Raw genomic sequence first — 21,411 nt, forward strand, 5'->3', positions numbered from 1 at the left:
CACTCACATGGCTCCTACCCACAACCTTTGTGCCAATGGTCAGCTGGGAGCTGGGAACCACTGAACACTAATAAAGAGTCAGATCAATTATTCTTTTTAGAAATGACAACGGTCAAACTAGGGCAGATAAACAACATCTGTCCTGATCCAAATATCATTGAAATCAGCTAAGGCTTCCTCATGAATTTAAATAAACATTTAGTCAGGGTTTTTAAGTACAGTTTTCTGTATAAAATGCCCTCAAAATACACCAGGAGTATGGATGCTTTGCCACAGTTCGTCCCAGATATCAGCAATCATTGCTAGCCAAAAGTGAATTGTTTTCAAATACAGCTGGCAAGAGTGAAAGTGAGCTGCCAGTTTGTGGCCCTCCAAATGCAGCAGTGATGCCAGACTGCTATCTATGAGATGTTCCCCGCATGCTTTATCCTCCTGGTAGGAGAAAACCCAGAAACCCAGCAAAATCCTGGAACAGTATTAGGAGAACATATCAAATAAAATGAAATGGCTTAGATCTTGTAGGTCTCCTTGCAAGAGATGCTGCTGATCAAATGCTAAGGCAACATCTTTTGACACTGAGTCTTGTTTCAGAAGTGCTTTATTTGCCAGTCATTTACTTTACGGAAAAGGCTCCTCAGAATTAGTGAAGCACACATTACAATTCCCATTATTCTTTCTCCTCAGTACTCATTCCTAGAGTAACTTCTTTTTTTAAGTCAGTGTCCTTTAACCGGAGTAAAAATGACACATGTGGAAGCATGCAAAATGCAAATATACTGATCACTAAATGTGGGAAGTAATACGGATTCATAGGGACAGATTCCCAGGCAGCAAATGACAGGATATCAGCCCCACAGATGATGAATCCAAACTTTCTAGAACCCACTTTCTCTAACAAGTAAAGGGGCTTGGGTCATCCTCAGTTCCCACCAACACAGCTCCAATATAATGGACCTTGAAAGGTGCTGTGAAATCAAGTTAAACATTTTTGTGTGCTTCTTCTCAGCCCACACTGGCTTTTGGGTAGCTGCCCAGATATCTCCCTGCCCTACTCTCCATCCAGTTAACTACCTGCATTTTCTAACATGATGTCTGAGTAGCTGTGACTTAGATATCTCCAAAGCACAAAGCCCAAGTGGACCACTGATCATGTCCTGCTGAGAAAGGAGCATTTCCAAGACAGTTGCGTCTGCTTGCACCATTTATATGGAGTGACATAAATTAGGTGTCTTCCACTATCCAGGCCCATATATGCACACAAAATACTTAAAATGCAGTATGTCAAGTCATGTCTTCTTTTTCTTTAAGCTTCCCTGGCTATCAAGCTTCAACATATTGTTTTCCATCCCCTCTCCTTTTTGGAAAGCTTGAAATTGTCCCCTTGAGTTCAAAACATGATTGAAAACGGTTATGTCGTACAGCATCCTATCCTGCCAAAAATATCTGCACTTCTGCATACAGCTTAGGGAGTTGTGTGTGTTTCAGCTCTTGCCACAGCCAAGGTCATATGCACGCTGCAGTGTGATGGAGCCTGCATCCTCCCTTCACTTCCCTGGATTCTGTGGCAGGAAGGTGGAAGTTCTCCAATATAATCAGGCAAAACTGGGGAATATTGATAAATTAAGCCTGAAATTGAATAGCACGCTCCCTGCTTATTTATTTTGGTGTTCCATTTAGTGCATTCTGCATGGCCTTTGCAGCACCCAGTCGTAGTATGCTGCAGATTTTGTCATTGACAGCTGATAATTCTCTCCTGAAAAGTTCTCTTGAGGAGAACTGGAACAGTTAGCAAATGGGAAGGATCAGCTGATGATGGGGCACAATATAAGTGTCTGAGTCAGCTAGAGACTGTGACATTAGTACAGAAGATGGAGGGTTCTCCTGAATGCATTAACTGGCATCCATCTGCTAATCACTGGGTTCCAGTTTATCTGATGTTGCTGTAATGAAACCCTCCAGAGCTGCCAGGATGGCTGCAGTCTTAGTGATACCTCACATAGCCTCTCTCGTTGTATTATTTCTGGGGCTTCCTCTGCACCCTTAACGTCTTTAACAAGTTTATGTTTGGAGCACACCGTTGGGGTAAGTGGGGTAAATCCCACAAAAAGTGCGTAGCTGCAGGATCACAAAAAGTCCCAATCCTAGCAATGCTGTTAAATTTTGCCCCTGATAGGCACCTTGGCCTGCCTGTGAAACAAAGGCCACACCAGAGAGGAAGCAGAAAGGAGGCTGTTAGGTATGCACACACCACCCCTGCAAACAGCTGCATGCAGGCCCCAAGGTCTAGGCCACCCTGTGCAGTGTGGCAGCTCCCTGTGGAGAGCAGAGAAATGAGACCTGGAAGACTTCTGGAAACCTGACTATGGCCATGGGGAGGGTAGCAAAGGTGTCGGTGTTAAAATCTCTCCTCCTTCCCTTCAGAGTGCAGCAAAGAGCTTCTCCTGAAACAGAGCACAGCTTGGAAGTGGCCTCCTTCTCCCTCGCACATTTTCCCATCCCCTTGTGGCCTGCTGACTCCTGGAAGGGTGCCCACACATCTCTCCCCTCTGCAGGTCCCCACAGCTCCAGCTGCAATGAGACCTGCAGTCTTAGGGGTGACTCTGAGATCTTGCAGCAGTGGGGAAAGTGCTGGCAATAAAGAAACTTTACATTATCATTATCATCATCATCATCATCATCATGCTGAAAGGTGCAGCTGCTTTCCTTTTGTCTATTAAAGCCGTTTCCGTGTTTCACATACAGGAAGCAGAGGAAAAAGTTGCATGACCGCCTTCGGCAGAGCCTCCGCTCGGAGAGGAACAACGTGATGAACATGGCCAATGGGCCGCACCACCCCAACCCACCACCAGACAACGTCCAGCTGGTGAACGTAAGTCCTACTGCCCACCTTTCAACCTAGTTTGCCAGTGCCATGGCAGAGCTTGCTCTGACACTGTAAGACTTCTCCCTGCCACAGGCTGGTGGCTGAATTCCCTTGGCTCTCTCCACCCAGAAACAATTTGGGACTCTAATAAATACACAGTAGGATGAGATATGTTTCCACAGATGGCCATTTCATTGGTGCATGCCACAGTGCCGCAGCTGTGCCTGCAGGCCTGGGACACCAGAAGCAACAGCAATGCCTCAAAACAAACAAACAAACAAGCAAACAAACAGAAAACAACAACAAAACAACAAATAAAATGGTACCAGCACTGCAGTTGGGCTGAGCGTGTCCACAGGGATCGGTTTCTACAAACACAATTTCTTGCTCTTCTTACTGCCCCTTGTGGTTGGTGAGTGGGGCCAGCCATTGTAGGTCAGGAGTGAAACGTCATGAGCACACACCTCAGGCTCCCTGTGCACGTCCAGGGAGCAATGACAGCTGTGACCCTCAGTTCAGTAGTCCTCAAAACCAAGTTTCTTCTTTCAAATATAACAGCAATGCAGAGCTTTTCACGTAAGACAGTAAAAAGAGATAGACACCATCAACCAAAACACTGCTGCAGCAGCTTCAGAGGAGAAGTTGGTGAGGAGTTAAGAAAAGAAAAAAAAAAAAAAAAAAAAAAAGAAAGAAGCTTTGGGATAAAAGTCTAGCTGAAGACTTCACCTGATAGTAGCAATGACTGGGCATTGCCAAGTCATGGCTGGCCAAGTATACCCTGGCCCTTCGTCAAAGAACAATGAGCAATGGGAACAGACAGCTACTCCCCACCCGATCTCTTACCCAAGCCTTTGTCTCTGCTAAGGCAACAGCAATGCTCCCACTGACATTGGTTAAGACACATTTTCAGAAGAGCTCAGCTTGTGCTATTTCCCCTCAAATAAACTAAATAATGAACAGCTATTAAGAGATAGGAAACAAGTAGTCCACATTGAGTAGAATGGAGAGTCCTACCCAGAAAAGCATCTCTGGTGATATCAGTGGGCTACAGATAAAAACTGTTCAGTAGTCTAGGCACTACAAAACTCCAGCCCCATCTCACAGGGCTTTGGGCCATTGGTACTGAATGTCCACTGGTACTATTTCCTGCCCAGATATTTATGGTGTGATGAAAAATTGCCACTGCTAATTAACTACTCCTGTCTTGTCCACTGGACAATATTTTTTTATTTATTTTTTTAATCTGTTATCAATGTGCTGGTTGCCTTTCCAGGTCTCTATTCTTGATGACTTCTCATTTCCTTCTTACATATGTAGGTTGATTATAGCCTGACTGGGATGCAGCCTTTTGCTTATTTCCTCATTTGTTTCCTTCAATCTTGAGTTTAGATGGGATATATACATGGAGGTGTACATGAATGTACTCAAAAGTGTAAGTGTTGTGTTTGCCCACATTTGAGTGACAAAGTTAACGCTTTGGTGCATAAAAAAAAAAAAATTAAAAAAAATTGTCTTTATGGGAAAAAATACGTTAATTACATCTGCAAATGTGCTGTAAACATGTTACATGGTTTGTAAACATGAGGTTTGTATGTTTTTTTTCAGCAGTACGTTTCAAAAAATGTAATCTCCAGTGAGCGTGTCATTGAGCGAGAAACAGAGACCTCGTTTTCCACGAGCCACTACACCTCAACAACACATCACTCCACAACAGTCACCCAGACGTCCAGCCACAGGTACTCAACTGGGAAGTAAAACAGCACCTGTAATATCCATTCTGCTGCCATTGCAAAACAGAAAAGATATGAGAGAGAGAGAGAGAGAGAGAGAGAAGTAGATGCTCCCTTTGTAGTGTATTAGTTTTATGACTAATAATATTTAGTGTCATGTCACCTAACTAATTAACTTTCCAGGAATTTACAAAGTGCTTATTGACTGAATGGCATTCCAACATTGTTAGAGTGAATTTCAGTATATGCAGATTGCTAAATCAGTGACTGGTCTTCTGTTTTAAAGATCAGTCTCCAGTCCTAGAGTACGGAAAGCCTTCCTTCTTCTTCCTTTTACCCAGACATGCAAAGTCATCTCAATGTGTGTGGATTCCTGTAATTCACAGAAATCTGCAGGCCCAGTTACCAGCCCTAAGGCGCTGCACACCCAAAGCTGCAGCAGAGTCCTTGCTTTCCCCCAGTTAAACTTCTCATCTGCATTTGCAATCAAAGCACCCTCTCACACTCTGCTCCCTTCTCCTTCTTTCCTGCAGCTGGAGTCACGGCCACACTGAAAGCATCCTCTCCGAAAGTCACTCGGTGCTTGTCAGTTCCTCTGTGGAGAACAGCAGGCACACCAGCCCGACGGGGCCACGGGGCCGCCTCAACGGCATTGGTGGGCCACGGGAAGGCAACAGCTTCCTCCGGCATGCAAGAGAGACCCCTGACTCCTACCGAGACTCTCCTCACAGTGAAAGGTACCACACACTACCTCATTTCTTCCAGCTGGCCAGGCCTGGTGATCCCAGAGGGTTTCCCTGCTTGGGACCACAGGAGGAAGCCCAGCAGTGCTGCTCATGTAGGGCATACCTCCCCTCATTTGTAAAGGTGGTGTACTTTAAAGTCTACAAAAAGCATCTTGCCTTCCTGCCTCTGCTGGATTTATTCCTAATAAATGCAGTTCACATTCGGATAAGCTCCACTGGAGTAATTTTTCAGGAATTTTCATCGTAGAGTAAAAAGGGATCTCTGACTAATTATTGATTTTAAAACTGAGAGATTTTATCAGACACAAAAGACAGGGAGAAAGCAATGTATGGAGACAATGTATGGAGACAGGGAGAAATGCAGGAGGAGGGCAACAAGGACTCCTAAGACTATAGGAATTCAGCCACCACTTACTTTCTGGGGGATTCCAGGTACTAAACCCATTATCTCTTTTGAAAATTCCCCTTGACGTCTTACTAAATAAAAGCAAAGAACACAAACTGCAAGCCAGAAGAAGGTAAGTCTTTATTGAATCAAGAGTAGTCAGAGGCAGAGTTAGCCAGGATTTTTCCAAAGAACTAACTTTTTTTTTTTTTTTTCCTCTGGAAGTCTCACTCATCAATACCTAAGGTCTGATTTGAAGTGAATGAGTTATAAGAAAACTTTCACTGAAAAAGGCTTTTCAGCTTGAGGTTGGGATTTTATCTCAAGATCATGGCATTTTATCTCAAGATCATGGCATAGCCCCAGAGCAGAAAAAGAAAGACTGAGAAGAAACAAGGTATTTGAAGACAGCCTTGCTCCCAGAAATCAGAGGCCAAAAAGAAAGAAAACGAAGGGTTACTGGACCAATTCTCTGAGCACTGTGAAATCACAAGAGTTTTGATATCGTGGGATGTCCATGATGTCAAAAATGCAGCCAGGCAATCCACAAGGAGAGTGAGTTATATAGGAGACTTATTGTGGTTTCCAGAAAAATGAATGTGCAAGTACAGCAAAAGCCATTTCAGTGGTACTCCCTCTGCTACACAAAGACCAATTGTTTAGTGGCAGGACAGTGGACTACAGCTGAGGGCCCTCTGAACATGGTTTGTAGGACCACGAAGGACAGCGAACTGGCCCTCTTCTTTTAAAAATGTCCGTAATTTACCATGCAATTTAGTTTTCAAAATATGTGGTTCACATGAGATAAACAACCATGGCCCCAGTCCAGCAGAGCACTTACTCAAGATTAACTTTTAATTGTGTGAGTAGCCCTGTTGAAATCAGTGGTATTACTCATGCGGGGGAAGCTTGCCATGTGCTTTGCAGTATCAGGACCTACGACAGTAAATACAGCACTGTCCCCTGCCTGAGAACTGAGCTGGAAGCACTGCCACATGCCCATCAGCAATGTGTAATAGAGCTTCAGATATATGGGCATCTGGGTGTGAGAAGCACAGATCTTTCACACAGGCTTTATGTGCAGGTGCAGATGGCCTGGGACACACAAGAGCCACACCCTGATACAGCATGTTTTTAGGGAGAGAAGAAGAAGCATGTGCCCTTCCATTTCAATGACAAGAAAAGATGTTTTGTAAATGATTCAGTTTCTAGAATATTATGGCACAGGTGAAAAACAGCAACATTTCTGTGATAATTCACCATGCATTGATGGCTTAGCCTCTGCTCGAAATTACGGTGAATTTGGAATGCAGAAAATAGTTCCCCAGGCTTTAAATTAGGCCTCATCTATATTTAGCAAGCAGGAAATACATGGAAGATCATTTCTGAGAGATGGATTGTGGGTATGTGTGTGTATATAAGTGAGAAAATAAGAGTTATTTGCAACTAAAAATGATTCTGAAACATAAAGGAGAATGCAAGCTGACAAATTACTTCCTGAAGCAAAGCAATGTTGAATTAGCAAATCAAGTCTGTGCTCCGTCCATCCTCCAGGTACCCAGCTCCCTTACAATTCTGGAATGAAATGGAACAGACATTAGCAGAGACTCTTTTGCATAGCCCTATCCCTCTGTTGCATCCCATGCCATAAAACCTGTTTATATGAGCAGAGGTCTCAATCCTAGGCATTTTACAAGGTCTTTAGCCATCTGACAGGAGAGAAACTCATAAAATATCATCTCTGCATGAGAGGTGAAGTTAGCAGCAAGTAACTAGTTAATTGGCTGGGTCTGTATACACTCTGATCTCCTTTCACCAAGCCAGCATGGATGGCCAAAAATCTGGATAAATCCATCACCTTTTAACCTTCCTTTCAGGAAAGGCTAGAGCTGCATGTGTTCAGTGCCTGCACCTCAGCCTGTGGACAGCAGCTTGTTAGCACTATCCCATTGTGCTGTGTGGGAATACACCAGAAACGTGTGAATGCATGACACACCAGCGTGAGTAATTTCACTCAGATGGAAGCATGCACACAGTACATTGAACATGTTTAACTAACTTAGTACATTAAAAGAACCAGTTTAGCTAAACTCCATTGTGTCAACAAGACCTACGTCCAAAGCTGTACCAGAAGGCTTTAGAAAGGCTTCAGTTCCTCAGACACCACCTATGTTACAAAGCGAAAGGGATGAAAAGCTAGTGCAAGGAAAAATAAAGAATTATTTTGTACATTTAGTATGCAGACCTATTAACTTCCATTTGTTCTCACTTGCAACCACCTTGATTAATTCTTGTGCATAACTCCAATTTTTTTTTCTCCTGTTCCTCAGCTGATGTTAGTCATTTACCTCAATTGAAACCTATTTACCCTAGTTCACATCTGTTCAGGATCTGTGCTGGTTTCTCTTTTTTCCAATAACTGTTTTAAACAAGAGGCATACATGGAATTGAGTCATAGGTTGGATAAGGAAGTTGGATTCAGATTATTTTGATACTTTCAGACTCAAATAAATAAATCACTAATGAAAAAATAAATTCATGAACCATAGCCATATAACTTGTCTCAATGGGTCTGTGTGAGAGATGTAGCTTAGAAAGATTTTAAGTTTGGACAGAGCTGAAATTCAAGAAAGTAAACTTAGGATAAGAAAAAAAGCAAAGCCAGACGATGCAAAATGTCATGTTGGGCACTGTGCCTTTGACCAGGAGGTTTCAAGCTGATCCTCATGAATCTGCGTGACCTCATAGCATCCCACAGAGCTCCACTGATCCAAACCAGCTGAGAGTCCTCTTCCTTTGGGACAAGCTCAGTAGCAACACCTGAGCTTCACTTTCAGAAGTCACCTTTGTCCACTCCCCATCCTACAGAAACTTTTGACAGAACAGGCGCAAATTTTGCAGAGCATTCATTAACACTAAGTCAGAATGTCCTCTCCATCAGCATTTGTTCCCTGGTGAAGACAGATAAAGCTTCATGTTTAGGCTTATGAAGCGCTAGCCAGAGCCATCTGAGCTTGGGCCCAGTCAGAACAGGCAAGGAAGCACATGCTGATATGTAATAATGCCAAAAGTAAATAATAATAATTTTAATGCTGCAAAACCCAAAGGGAAAGTTGTAAGGATTACATTGCACTGAAACAAAAGCTGGCATTTAAAAAAAAAAAAGTGTTTCAGATGTTTTATGTTCTTTCAAAACAGGAACAGGGTTGTAAGGTGGTAGCGGCAGTGTGGAGATGATTTAACAAGTGCTCAGACAAGTGCAGTGCTTATTGCAACTTGCTAGAGGAGGAATATATGATTGCATTTGAAATGCTTGAAGCTCTATGCGCTCTAGTGTCAAGAGTCCACTCTGCAATAAATGTACCTCACTCTCATGCTGGATGCCTAGGCATGCCTCAGGCACTGCACTAAGCAGCCATGTTTGTTTGCAGATAAACCTATTGGGCAGAGTAGCTAGCTCACTGTGCATGGAGCAGCACAAAGCTGCAGGGACAGGGCTGCAAATCCTCCTCTGACTATCCCTAGCAATTGAAATTAACAGAATCTGGCTCTAGATTTTGTGCAGACTTTGCGTTCCTCCTTCTCCTGAGTCAGTCCGGTTGCCAGAAGATGGTGAAGCCCCAGGAGAACTGTCCCTCAGTTCCCTTCCTTTCTTTCCTCCTATTTGTTTGCATGTACCCCAGACCCTGGCCAAATCCTGCCAGAAGTGCAGCAGCCATTAGAGAAAATACTTGCAAATGCATTTTGTTTCTGGCAGTCCCCCAGTCTCTGAATCCCATCCCTGGCTTCATTCCAGGAAATTATTCTGGCAAATAATTTACAGCATCTCCATGGCTCTTCTGAGGCAAATAGACCTAGGGGCTTTGCTCTGCTCTTCCTGCTTTCAAACATTTTCCTCCAAAGTCCCAGAAGTCAGAGGTTTTACAGGCTTATATGCTATAGGACTAATAGCAACAAGAATGTCTAGTTGCTGAGGATGCACATGAGGATGCTGGGGATCTTAAGGGGCTCTCTGCCTTCTTCCTCACAGCCCACATGAGCAGCCGTGTTCACGTATCACCGATTCTGTGTCTGCAAACTTCTCCCATCTCTTTTCGTCAGGTATGTCTCAGCTATGACCACACCAGCTCGCATGTCACCTGTTGACTTCCACACTCCGACTTCTCCCAAGTCCCCCCCATCTGAAATGTCACCGCCGGTTTCCAGCTTGACCGTCTCCATCCCGTCGGTGGCGGTGAGTCCCTTTATGGAAGAAGAGAGACCGCTGCTCCTGGTGACTCCACCACGGCTGCGTGAGAAGTACGACAACCACCTTCAGCAGTTCAACTCCTTCCACCACAATCCTGTCCATGAGAGCAACAGTCTGCCACCAAGTCCTCTGAGGATAGTGGAGGATGAGGAGTACGAGACCACGCAGGAGTATGAACCAGCACAGGAGCCTCCAAAGAAACTCACCAACACCCGGCGGGTAAAAAGAACAAAGCCCAATGGCCATATTTCCAGCAGGGTGGAAGTGGACTCCGACACAAGCTCTGAGAGCACCAGCTCTGAGAGCGAAACAGAGGATGAAAGAATAGGTGAGGATACACCATTTCTGAGCATACAAAACCCCATGGCCACCAATATGGAGCCAGCCACTGCGTACCGGCTGGCTGAGAGCAGGACTAACCCAGCAAATCGCTTCTCCACACCAGAAGAGTTGCAAGCGAGGTTGTCTAGTGTAATAGCTAACCAAGACCCTATTGCTGTATAAGACATAAACAAAACACATAGATTCACATGTAAAACTTTATTTTATATAATGAAGTATTCCACCTTTAAATTAAACAATTTATTTTATTTTAGCAATTCCGCTGATAGAAAACAGGAGAGGAAAAAAAAACTTTTATAAATTAAATATACGTATGTACAAATGTGTTATGTGCCATATGTAGCAATTTTTTACAGTATTTCAAAAATGGGGAAAGATATCAATGGTGCCTTTATGTTATGTTATGTTGAGAGCAAGTTTTGTACAGCTACAATGATTGCTGTCCCATAGTATTTTGCAAAATCTTCTAGCCCTCAGTTATCCTGGCTTTTTTGTGCACTGCATTATAATGACTGGATGTATGATTTGCAAGAATAGCAGAAGTCCCTCTGTTTGCTTGTTGTAGAATCCCCAGATCAAAAAAAGCCCTCTTATGGCACTCCCACCCTACTCACCTCACCAGAAAATGACAAAAACAAAAAAAAAAAGGAAAGAAAGAAAAAAAATCAACAAAAAAAGATATTTTCTTCTACAAGAAGTTTTATTTTCCTTTCTGTATATGAAATGAGTTTTGTCTGCTCTCTGCCAGCCAAAAGGTTTGCTTCATTGAGCACTGGGATAATAGTAGATCCAACAGCATGCTACTATTAATTACAGCAGGATAACAAACAAAACAAAACAAAAACAAAAAAAAACAGAAAAACAAAAAAAAATGCATTAAGTAATGTTACTTATAGAAAGAAAGTAATACTGTGATTTTAAACCAAATATATTATTAATCAGAGGTCAGCTTGTAATCACTAGGAGCTGCCATTTCATTATTTTCCAGATACTAATTGTTCTAGTTATCCCTTAGAAAATGGGTTTAGGTTAGCTGAAGCTTTGAACCCAGTATTCTATTTAAAAGTTAAAAAAAAAAAAATAAAAAAAAGAAAAGAGAAAAAAAAAAAGATTTATATTAGTTTAAGTTAATGGGGCAAATATTATAGCAGATATCTGTAACCAAGCAAGGAAGAGATCTAGCTGGAAAACAAATGCCACTAATAAAAGTGCAATCAGTTTTCACCTCTATTTTTAACGTTGATTTTTAAGAGATGGTTTATTCTTTTTTCCCCTCAGTTTTCTCCTGTTTCTTCCCCTACTCAAAAAGATCCCTGACAAGCTTCTAGCAATACCTTGTTAGCATTGCTTTTGGAGTAAGGGTTATTCTTGGACACAGAAATGACTTTCAGGGAAGAATTTATCTGCTGAATAGTTAAAAAGGATAGGCAGTAGGAAGGACATAGCAAAAGTACGGAATTCATTTCTAGTCACCTTTACTGACTCCATTATTTGGGGTGGAGGAGGCCAGGCTGATGCAAAGGCCATTTATGAAGGCAAGCACACCATGTGGGTTACAGCCGTACTGTGCGTGGCTATTTGATATGAATGTTTATGTAGCCACTGATGGCCTTGAAGTCTTTGACTAGTAATGAATAAGGGTGTTGTCGGTGCTGGAGCTGTTGCATCCATTCAGACAGAAGCAAATGGCCTCTTTTGCACTGAATTCCTAACAGTTTAGTCAGGGTCACTCTGCCTCTTCTCTTCTTTTCATTTTTGTTGTGTTCAGTTGGCACAGCATAGACTCAGGATTGATGTGGAAAACAAATGTTTTTCCTAGACTCCGGGGATTCTGAAAATGAGAACATATGTTCTACAGGTATTACTGGACTCTAAATAAGAGCCATGTCAAGAGAACAAGAATTTCAGCCAAACTACACTCATCCTTTGGGCCACGTCCTGGTCCCAGTTAAATGAAGAGAAATAAGTCAAGGAAATTTTGTGAGATGTAAACCCAAGGAACTAAAGTCCTGACTCAGTAAATTGTTCAAGCATATGCTTATGCTAATCCCAGCAAAAGTTATCTTCAGCATGTGCTAGACTCCCATTGACGCATCCAGTGTATGCATAAAGTTAAGCATGTGTTTAAGAGTTTTGCTGAACAAGATGTCCTATTGATTTGAGACCTGAAAGCAAAGTTTAGTAAATGAAGCTATTTATCAGGAGGATGAAAATTAATGAGTTTCTCACTGTATAGATCAAGCACGTCACATTAGTAAGAATTTGGAGGAGTCTAACTGACCACCAGATTCAGCAGAAAAAGAACAAAAAAAAACTTAGAATAGGAAGAAAATGATGACAAAGTTGGATGCTAGGATGCGGGTGGTGGAAGCAAAAGACCAGGAAACTAGTACAGCTTTGGGCTACATGGTGACTGAAATAGCACTGCTTATTTGAGAAGTCTATGGGAGATGGCAAAGCTTGACAACTACAAACTGTCCAGACTCAAGACCCTTTTGCTGTTTCTTCCCTAGCTGGCATGTACTTGAACACACTTTGCCTTTGCAGACCAAAACAAAAGCTCTGTTCAAATTCTACATACCATACACTCATTTTCATCCCTTTAGTCATGCCTATTTATCTGCAATCCCATGCAGCAGTACATCCACCTCCCCAGTAACTCTACAACTTAGTAGTACAGAGGGCCAGGTGAACTTTACTGATTGCAGACCACCAGTTTCCAAAAGTTTTGCACTGTTGAGTTTCCAGAGGCACTTGGAAATCTGTCCTTTCAGTAACATTTCTGATACTGCAAAGATCGTATGAGACAGACAAGACAGAAAAAGGAGGGCATAGAAGCAAGATACTTGCTCCCAAAATGCCCATCTTAGTGGCAGAAGAGAGATTATAATGCAGGGCTTTTGTAATCTCCTCCAGTATAGATCACATACAAGGCCAGCTCACATTCAGGTGTCTGTGATAGCCCAGACAGATTAATCAGGATGGAAAAGGATCTTGCCTTGAAGTGGAGTAAATTATTTGACTACCCAATAGGGCCAGTAGAAAAGGAAGGAGCAATTGCATGCCTGGGAGCTGTACATGTGAGATTTATTCAGTGTGAATCTAGGGGAAAGTGTCACACCTCTTCTGTTGCAGTGCCTCGAAGTCAAAGCGGTGTGCAGTCCCTGCTCCTCCCCCTGGTACATATAGTAGTGTGTTATAGAGTAAGCATGAAATTAGGCTGGGGACTTCACACGGACCTAAGAACAAGAAAATACAATTGGGGATATGGCTGCCTAAGCCCTTAGGTCTTTGGGGAGATCCCAGCCTTACAGCACAATTCATGCAGCAGTGAGTTACGGGAGTTGCCCTGGCTTGGCACTCACAGAAGTGGGAGCAGGACGCGGCCCCCTCCCCTCTGGACTTGTTTTTAGCGTACTGTGAGGATGGTAGGCATCGTCCACGTCAGTCAAGTCCACACCCTGAAGTTAGCAAGTCTACATGGCCACAGGTTCTGCTGGCAGACTGCAGCCAGCTCCTGCTGGCCAAGGTGCTGGAGACTGCAGCAATGCAGAGCAGAGCCAGCAAGTGCCTACAGGAAAGGCCAGCTCCCCCCTTGGGGATGTTCGCTTCATCAACCCGGACCTCTGAGCTAGACAGTCCCAATGCCTTTGGGCCAAGTCATTCAGATTGTCCTGGTTTCTTTTCATGTCATTTAACTTCAGCCGTGAGTTTTCCCTGTGTGTGTGTTTATATGCAGAAGTTCTCCAGGAAAAAAGGCTTCCTTCAGGGGTGTATAGCTGGAAGATGTTGTACACAACCTGGTACAGCCTGCCTGTTCAGCTGGTGTAGAACATTACAGCTCCACAGAAGTTCTCTTATAACAGAGAAAAGCCTACTCCCTCCTCTTGGCCCACATATTCCCTTCCTCACTTGAGCCACCCCAACACCCCCAGGTTTGAGAGATCAATCACTGCCTTTATCAGGGAACCAGGGAAGCTCAGTCCTCCAAAACAACACTGCATCTCCCTGCTTCTCTCACACACACTACAAGCAGTTACCTGAACATCCAGGATAGCAAACTTGTGTTCCTCCAAAGGACACATCTCAACCTGTTGGACACTTCCTGGCTCTGCAGTGTGGCTACATACCATCAGCTGGGACTTACTTCTAGTAAGAAACAAAAAAAAAGCACCTATGAAATGCTGCAGAGAAGGGCAGACAAAGAACATGGCCAATTATCATCATTTGTAATTCTCTATTCTATTGTAAATACATCTTGTACATACTTGGATGTTTTCATCATTTACTGTCTTTATGGATTATGTGTTAAATAAGACTCTCTTAGTTTATTGTGTAACACTGTAAATAACATAACGTCCTTTATTATTTATGCATAGGCATCTAACACGCGGAGAAAGTTATCCTCATATTATTTTAAGATATATGTCAAAAATATGTTGCATTTTTCTTTTTGCTTTGAAAAAAATTGTAATATATCCTCTTTTTCCCCTCTTTTCCTTTAAAGAAAAAAAAAAAGAATGCTAATTTATTGTTCAGGAGAGAAAGGGGATGTAACTGAAAGGCAAACTGTTCAAAGAACATGCTATGGAAGCCACAAGCTACTGATAAACTAAAGAATTTATTATCCCAAATACAGCAATAAGTAATTGTTGATTTATTAAGGTTTTGTTATTCATTTTCAGTAAAAGAGGTGCTGGATTAAATTGCTTATGTGTTGTACTGACCCAGCTGCTCAGCAGACTGTGTCAGACCAGTAGTCAAGATCTTTCTGGATCCAAATGTTATTGTAAAGGTCCCGTTTTGCCTAGCTCCAGGTTTGTTCCAGAGGCTTTATGCATTTCAAGCCACTGTTCCCTGAGTTTTCGAGATTGTTTGTGTGGAAGCCTCTGGCAGACATTCCTGTTCCTAGGTAAAACATTCGCAGTTTCATAAATTAGAATAATTAGATTTATCATGACCACTTTACCACCAAAATGGGGTGGCAGGGGAGGTAGGAGGATGGGGGGGTGGAGGAGTTGCTGTATCTTGGGGCTGTGAGAGGCTGCTCTACAAATGTCATCTCACTGCTCAGTAACAGTCAAAAGAGCAAAATAGATGGCTAGGAATTATTAGAGGACATGATCATAACACAGTATAAATCCATGGTTAAATATAATAAGTGGTTCTGTTCTTCTTGTCTCAGAATAGAATTATTGGAATTCGTTGGGAATGGTTTGGAGGGTGAGAGGGGTGAACACATATCTGGAGCCAGCAAGGTCCAGGGGGCAGGGAGAAGGCTAGGACTCATTAGCTGGGAACAAACGACAGCTGAGGGGTGATATCACAAGGGTCTATGAAAACATATTTCATAGCATATTCGTAGCAGAGGCTGCGAATGGGCTGGTTGATCAATATCTCTTCCACTACAAGAAACTGAGAGATCAAACAAAACTAGTAGGCCCTATCTTCAAAAAGATGTGATTCTTCATGGGAGGAATAGGGAACTTGGAGCACTCCTTGCTGCAAAAGTTTGTGGGTCTTTAATGCTTCCATAGGCTTAAGGGAGGTCCTGATCTCAGACTGTAATCCAATGAGAATTACTAAATCCACAGAAAACACATGAGATTTGGGAAAAATCTGAACTGAAAACAAGTGGAGGTTGTATAAGGTTGAAATATCAAATATATTTGCCCTGCAGTTACCTTTCTGCACATATCTGCCAGCCTTGGAGAGGTAGCAGGCCAGACAGTTGAACGGGCTGTCTTTGCATTATATCAGTATGTAAAGTCATTTGCTATTGACAGGGATTAAATAAAAGAATGAAAGGTGTGAGTGAGTAAAACAAAGAGGAAAGCACAAAGACATCCGTCATGTCTTTAACATCCATCTGTTCCCAGGCCCAGTGGAAATGTATAGGTCAGCTTCATCCCTCCTACCTGTAGGCACTGAATAAGATAGTAGGAGGGGCATAATCTTTCACCTTCTCCCCTGTTCTCAACACAGTGAATAAAGAATTGGCCTAAGGACAGGTTCAGTTCCTGTTCCCCTCTGACATTTTCTCTGTCTTGCTATTGTCTGTACAGGCATCCAGTAGCTGGAAGTCTGGGTGTTCAGGCTGTTTGCCTCACCTGAATGTGTTAGTTGGCTTTGTCACCTCAGAGCAAGCCCAAGACAGCATCCCACTGCACAGTGGCATTGTCAGGAGAGGAAAGAGCTCCTCTTATCTTCCACTGTAGGCTGCTAAAGTGAGAATAAGTTGCCTTGAGAAGCAACAGCCCTTTCTTGAGTGGGAAAGGGAGGAAGAGGAATTCTGAAGAATTTAAGTACCACAATAATCACTCACAGTCAACAGGACTAAGGACTTTATGTCGTAATTGACCCAGACCAAATCTGGAGTGCTTTAGGAAATCTATCCTTTTGCGTCCTCTGCTATCCTGCCTCAGCTCTTCTCCACAAGGTCTGGAAGCAGATGGCCTCAAAGAACACTAGAGCAAAAGAAAGCAATACCCTCTCCTCATTTCTACAGCCTACAGCTGGGAATGCTATTAGCATGCCAATTCCACCCAGTTATGAATGAATGATTTGGATGACACACTTCCCAAGCTAGTGCTGTCTGTCTTAGCAACAGCTGACAGGAGGAAAACTGTACCAAATGCCTAGAGATGTTGCAGCCAGTAACTGGTGATTAACCTGCAGCCCAAGTGTGTAGCCCAGGCAAGGTAGCATAGGCTGGTTTTAGGTTACGAGTCTGAAATCTCTTGACAACAGACCCTTCACAATGGGCCTGGGAACACTTCAGGACTATGTTTCTTCCACCATTCAGAAACAAGACAGGGCACTGGGGATTTCTGATCCCAGAGCGCCTCTTCTGCTTGATGCTGTGATCTTTTGATGGCGTCATTACAGATTAGCCCATATTACAAAAGTTCTACTGATTGCAAAATTATTCCCTATGTCTCCAGACTAAGTCTGGCAGAGCAAATGTCACGAATCATTGGTATGTTCCTGGTGCCTCCATTGTCACCCAACAAAAAAAGGCCTTAAAGCAAGTTCCACATCCCCCAACAATAAAGAGCTGTAATGTGGTAAGGCAAAAACACTCCTAGTGCTGTGATGTCAGCGGAGTTGAGCATCCTACATCTCTCTCCACCAGGAGATATTTAGAGTTTCTGCACTTTCTAAGCACTGAAGGGACTGACAGAGACTGAGACAAAGACATCAGCGTGAACAGATTTCGCCTTGCAAGTTAGACCTCACTTTCTAAGCCCTTAGTTCCAGGAGGTAACCTAGCACCAACTTTAATTGGAAGCTGGACTTTTAACATAAATGGCAGCTGCTGCCCAAGTTTCCATTTTATTTCTTCCCCCTGGGGATAACAAGAGACTTTCCTGCACTGGATGTGATGCCCTAGCAACTCAGGAGAGAGGAACCCTGGCATCAGTGTATAGAAATCACCCAAAATGAAGGCCAGATTTTCTGATGACAGCAACAGAGGAGGTGACAAGGGAGTCGTTGCAAGGTTACATGTTCATCAGCTGGTAGGGAGTACAGTCATTGGTAACAACTGATTAAATCATTACCCTACTAATGGCCAATTTGGAACCAAGCTTCAGAAACCAAACATTGTGTGGGAGGTATTTTAACTTACCCTGCACATCGCTGCAGACAATTGGGTGATGTGTCCTCTATGTGTGCACACACATACACAGTCTCCCAATTTATTGTAATGATTTCCTGATGTTCAGTGCAGCTCAGTGACAGGTAAGGAAAAAATGTTTCAGTAAGGCCATTGAACAGCTGCAAAACTGCATGCATCCAGGAGGAAACACCTTTGGCACTACCAAAAATAAATAAATAATATATATACATATTTTTAATGAGGGTGGGTTTTGTCCTGTACAGCTGTGAAGGAATTGAAAGGGAATGCCTCCTTCTTCCCTGGCTGGAGAGACTTGATCATAGCTTGGAGAGAATCCTTTGATAGGGCCAGGACTGAGAAGGGACTGGTGGGGTGCAAGAGTAAGGGGACTCAGACTAGGGCTGAGGGTGGCAGTGTGCCACTCATTTCTTTGAAATAACCCTAGGTTATTTCAAGGATTCATCCTAAACAGGATGAAAATGTCCAACTGATGGGCCCAGGGACCTCTATGTGCAGCAAAGAGAAAATCTCAAAAGGGCAATTCTCTCTTCTGAGTTCTGCCTCTCAATAGGTTCCAGTCTTGTGCTCCACCTTTGCACCCTGAAGGCCCCCAAAGTGGTGAGATGAGTCAAATCATCTACAGAAGTAGACAATAAGGAGGAGAATGTGTATGAGGAGACTCAGATACTTGTGCTTACAGTGTCATTCCTGGAAAGAGCAATGGGAACTTCTAGTGCTGTGAAAGCAGTAACCCAAAACTACAGTCAGTAAAGGCCACTTATATGAATGTTACAGTAAAAATTCAGTAATATGCAATTCAGCATCCAGTTTTAAAAACTTCACCTAGAAAAAGCTCTAGGAAACACAAGAATGCCACCCTAGTGTTACACGAAACATCTTAACCACTAAAATATACTGTAATTCCAACATCTTAGCATTGACACACACCATCTTACCATTTTCAGCTAAAACATGCAAAATTTCTCTGAAGGCTAATTGTTTATGAAATATGAAGCTCATATTATGAAACCCAAAGAAATAAAACTTAAAAAAAAAAAAAAAAGGCTGGCAGACCAAGCTATCTTGTTTCTCCCTTTTAATCAGCAGTTTAATTGTCATGGTACTGATGGTACTGAGTCATGCATCCTGGGTCATTTCAATGAAATCACAGAAAACAATTCTTATATTTTAGTCCTTCTTACTTTCATTCCAATTACCAACTTCTTTCAAAGCAGACTTGCATAGCCTATCACAAACAGCTTTATAAAATCCAAAGAGGAAATTGTGATTGCTGAAGTCAAAGTAACAGGATTGTCTACAACATAATTCTACACTCAGATCTTTCCTTTGTTTGGCTGCCTGATATATAGTCTGGAACCTATCCGAATATTTCCATGCCCCTCCTAATGAATTGCAATTGCCATTTTAGGATTTCAGATATGTCAATCACAGTATTTCTAGTAAACTTCACTCTGGCAACTTACTGTAGTTCTCATGGGTTTCAAAAAGCAAGGCTTTCCATCCTGTAGCCTTACAACTTCATTTGACTGACAAGCACTCTACTGGCTCAAGAGCAGAACAGCTCTCGGCTTTGTCCCTAGGTGACAGCAAGAGGTTCTCAGTTGTAGGAGAAGAAGCATGCTTGCTGCTTGCTCCTTCTTTGATATTTCACCAAGATCAATGTCAGCATATAGTTCCAAGATCTTTGGAAATGTTCCTTGGTTGAAGATCTAAAAGGGCTAAGTTTGTATTTCCCACCACCCTCCCACATGCATGCACCACATCTTTAAGATTTAAGAAAATGAAAAGATTTTTTTGGGGGGTAGCAGAACAAAGTCGATGCTATGACATTCTCTCTTAGAAGTAAAAGATGAACAGCTTTGCCATCAAGCACATACTTAGCTTTGGTACACTTACCAAGCAAGGTATCATTTATCACAAACTGAGGTGATGGGAGATGTGCCATACTGCCTGAGGAACAGGTTCATGCTGGACTTCAGAGCACAGGCTCAAAATCCCTTTCAGTCAAGGACTGGCACCCACAGACCTTACTGAGCTCAGAGCCTGAAAGGCATTCAGAGGATTGCTCTGTTGCAGCCATTTGAGTGCAATGCAGTGCATCATGCCCAAGGCATGCGTGGGGGTTTCAAAGGTCAGCCATTCTTGGCTTGCAACTTGCTTTCAGGGGTGTGAAGTGACTGTCAGGGAAGCCCTTTGGCATGGAGACGCCCACCCAGGGCTTTCTTCCTGCAGCCAGCAAGGAGACCCAGGATCTCAGCAGTGCTCCTTGAAGCCTGGAGGAGGAGGAAGCAAATGTACAGCTTGACTTTCTGCATGTTGGCCTGAAACCAGACACTCTGTCAATACTCTGCTATGACAGCTATGGTAGTGAGAATTACTTCAGAACAGAGGCATCCAGCAACTTAGAAGCTGAACAATCTCTTGCAACAGAGAGCAAATATTTTCCCTGATTTCTTGGAGGAGTGGTGGGTGGGAGCTGAGATGAGGAACTGCAGTGGAAACCTTCTGCATGCATGCTGGGTTAGTCCTCAGAGGAATAGGGACACAGGCAGCAACGTAGATGCTGTCATCTCACCCACTACCAACATGTAGCCTCAGCTTAGTCCTGAAAGCAAATGTACCAGATGGTCTTCAGGACAGGAAAGGGCTTGGTTTAAGCAGTGACATTGCTTGGTGGCTGCAGTAGAGACAAGAGGATCACAACCATCCTTTTACATCCAAGCACTGACATGTGAGTCCAGTGACTGTAGTTCTGTAACCAGCTGTCTCATCTAGCTGTAGATAAACATTGTACCTATGTGTCAAGAACTTGATGGAGGTTATCCACTGCCCCTGCAAGACATCAGTTGTGCCTAAAGCATGTAACTGCACTCATCAAAAGTGTAAAATCTCCCAGAGTTACTCACTTAGTAATGATATCACCTCTGATCTCTCATTGAGGGTCCCGGAGACTGGGCAAGCTGGAGTCCCTCAAAGGGGAGAGGATATCCTATCCCCTTTGTTGCTGACAGCAAAGCAGTGGTGATAACACAGAGCTTAGGATGCACTGATAACGTGGGCTACTGAGCTAGGCTTCTGAAAAGATTTTGAAGTTCTGGTCAAGCTCTCTAGTATGATAGGTAATAGCAATCTACCACCTTGTGTGTGCCTATGTGAGAGGTGGGAAGGTACCCAAGAACTGGTGTTTCCAGGAACTGCTGAACTGTCACTGGGGGTAAACCTGGTGTTCCTAACTTCTTGTTTATACTCAGACTATTAAACTATCCACCATCCATCTCCCCAAGATATTTCACTTGTGCAGTCTAAGTACAAAATAATCTATGTCATGTATGCTGAATCCTGCTTCTCTGGATCGATTATTCTCTTTTCCGCTATTACATTCAACAGGAGAAATGCCTGAGGTCAGATTCTGTAGGAAGGGCTTGGAGAAGTGTAAAAGCTCTAAAAACTTGGA

At 43.0% G+C, this 21,411-nt stretch overlaps 1 protein-coding gene and 1 long non-coding RNA gene across 6 annotated transcripts in view; one reads left to right on the forward strand and one right to left on the reverse strand.

Annotated features, from left to right (window-relative positions):
- NRG1 (neuregulin 1) overlaps window positions 1-10,477 on the forward strand; it is a 178,698-nt gene extending 168,221 nt beyond the window's left edge. For all 4 annotated transcript variants that reach the window (XM_035564250.2, XM_035564246.2, XM_035564247.2 and 1 more), the window contains 4 exons: window positions 2,743-2,869; window positions 4,469-4,599; window positions 5,127-5,330; window positions 9,826-10,477. In XM_035564250.2, the coding sequence (XP_035420143.1) occupies window positions 2,743-2,869; window positions 4,469-4,599; window positions 5,127-5,330; window positions 9,826-10,477 (1,114 nt within the window). The remainder of the gene's footprint in view (window positions 1-2,742; window positions 2,870-4,468; window positions 4,600-5,126; window positions 5,331-9,825) is intronic.
- LOC118256889 (uncharacterized) overlaps window positions 1-20,034 on the reverse strand; it is a 33,841-nt gene extending 13,807 nt beyond the window's left edge. The window contains exons 1-3 of one of the 2 annotated variants that reach the window (XR_004781374.2): window positions 19,854-20,034; window positions 14,356-14,464; window positions 10,583-12,146 (exon numbers count right to left, since the gene is read on the reverse strand). This is a non-coding gene — a long non-coding RNA (uncharacterized LOC118256889). Of the gene's footprint in view, window positions 1-10,582; window positions 12,147-14,355; window positions 14,465-19,853 lie in introns of those variants that run through there. The other variant, XR_004781375.2, reaches the window with a different exon arrangement.
- Between the last annotated feature and the right edge of the window lie 1,377 nt (window positions 20,035-21,411).

Source organism: Cygnus atratus, chromosome Z (genome assembly GCF_013377495.2).
Source record: "Cygnus atratus isolate AKBS03 ecotype Queensland, Australia chromosome Z, CAtr_DNAZoo_HiC_assembly, whole genome shotgun sequence".
Lineage (NCBI taxonomy): Eukaryota > Metazoa > Chordata > Aves > Anseriformes > Anatidae > Cygnus > Cygnus atratus.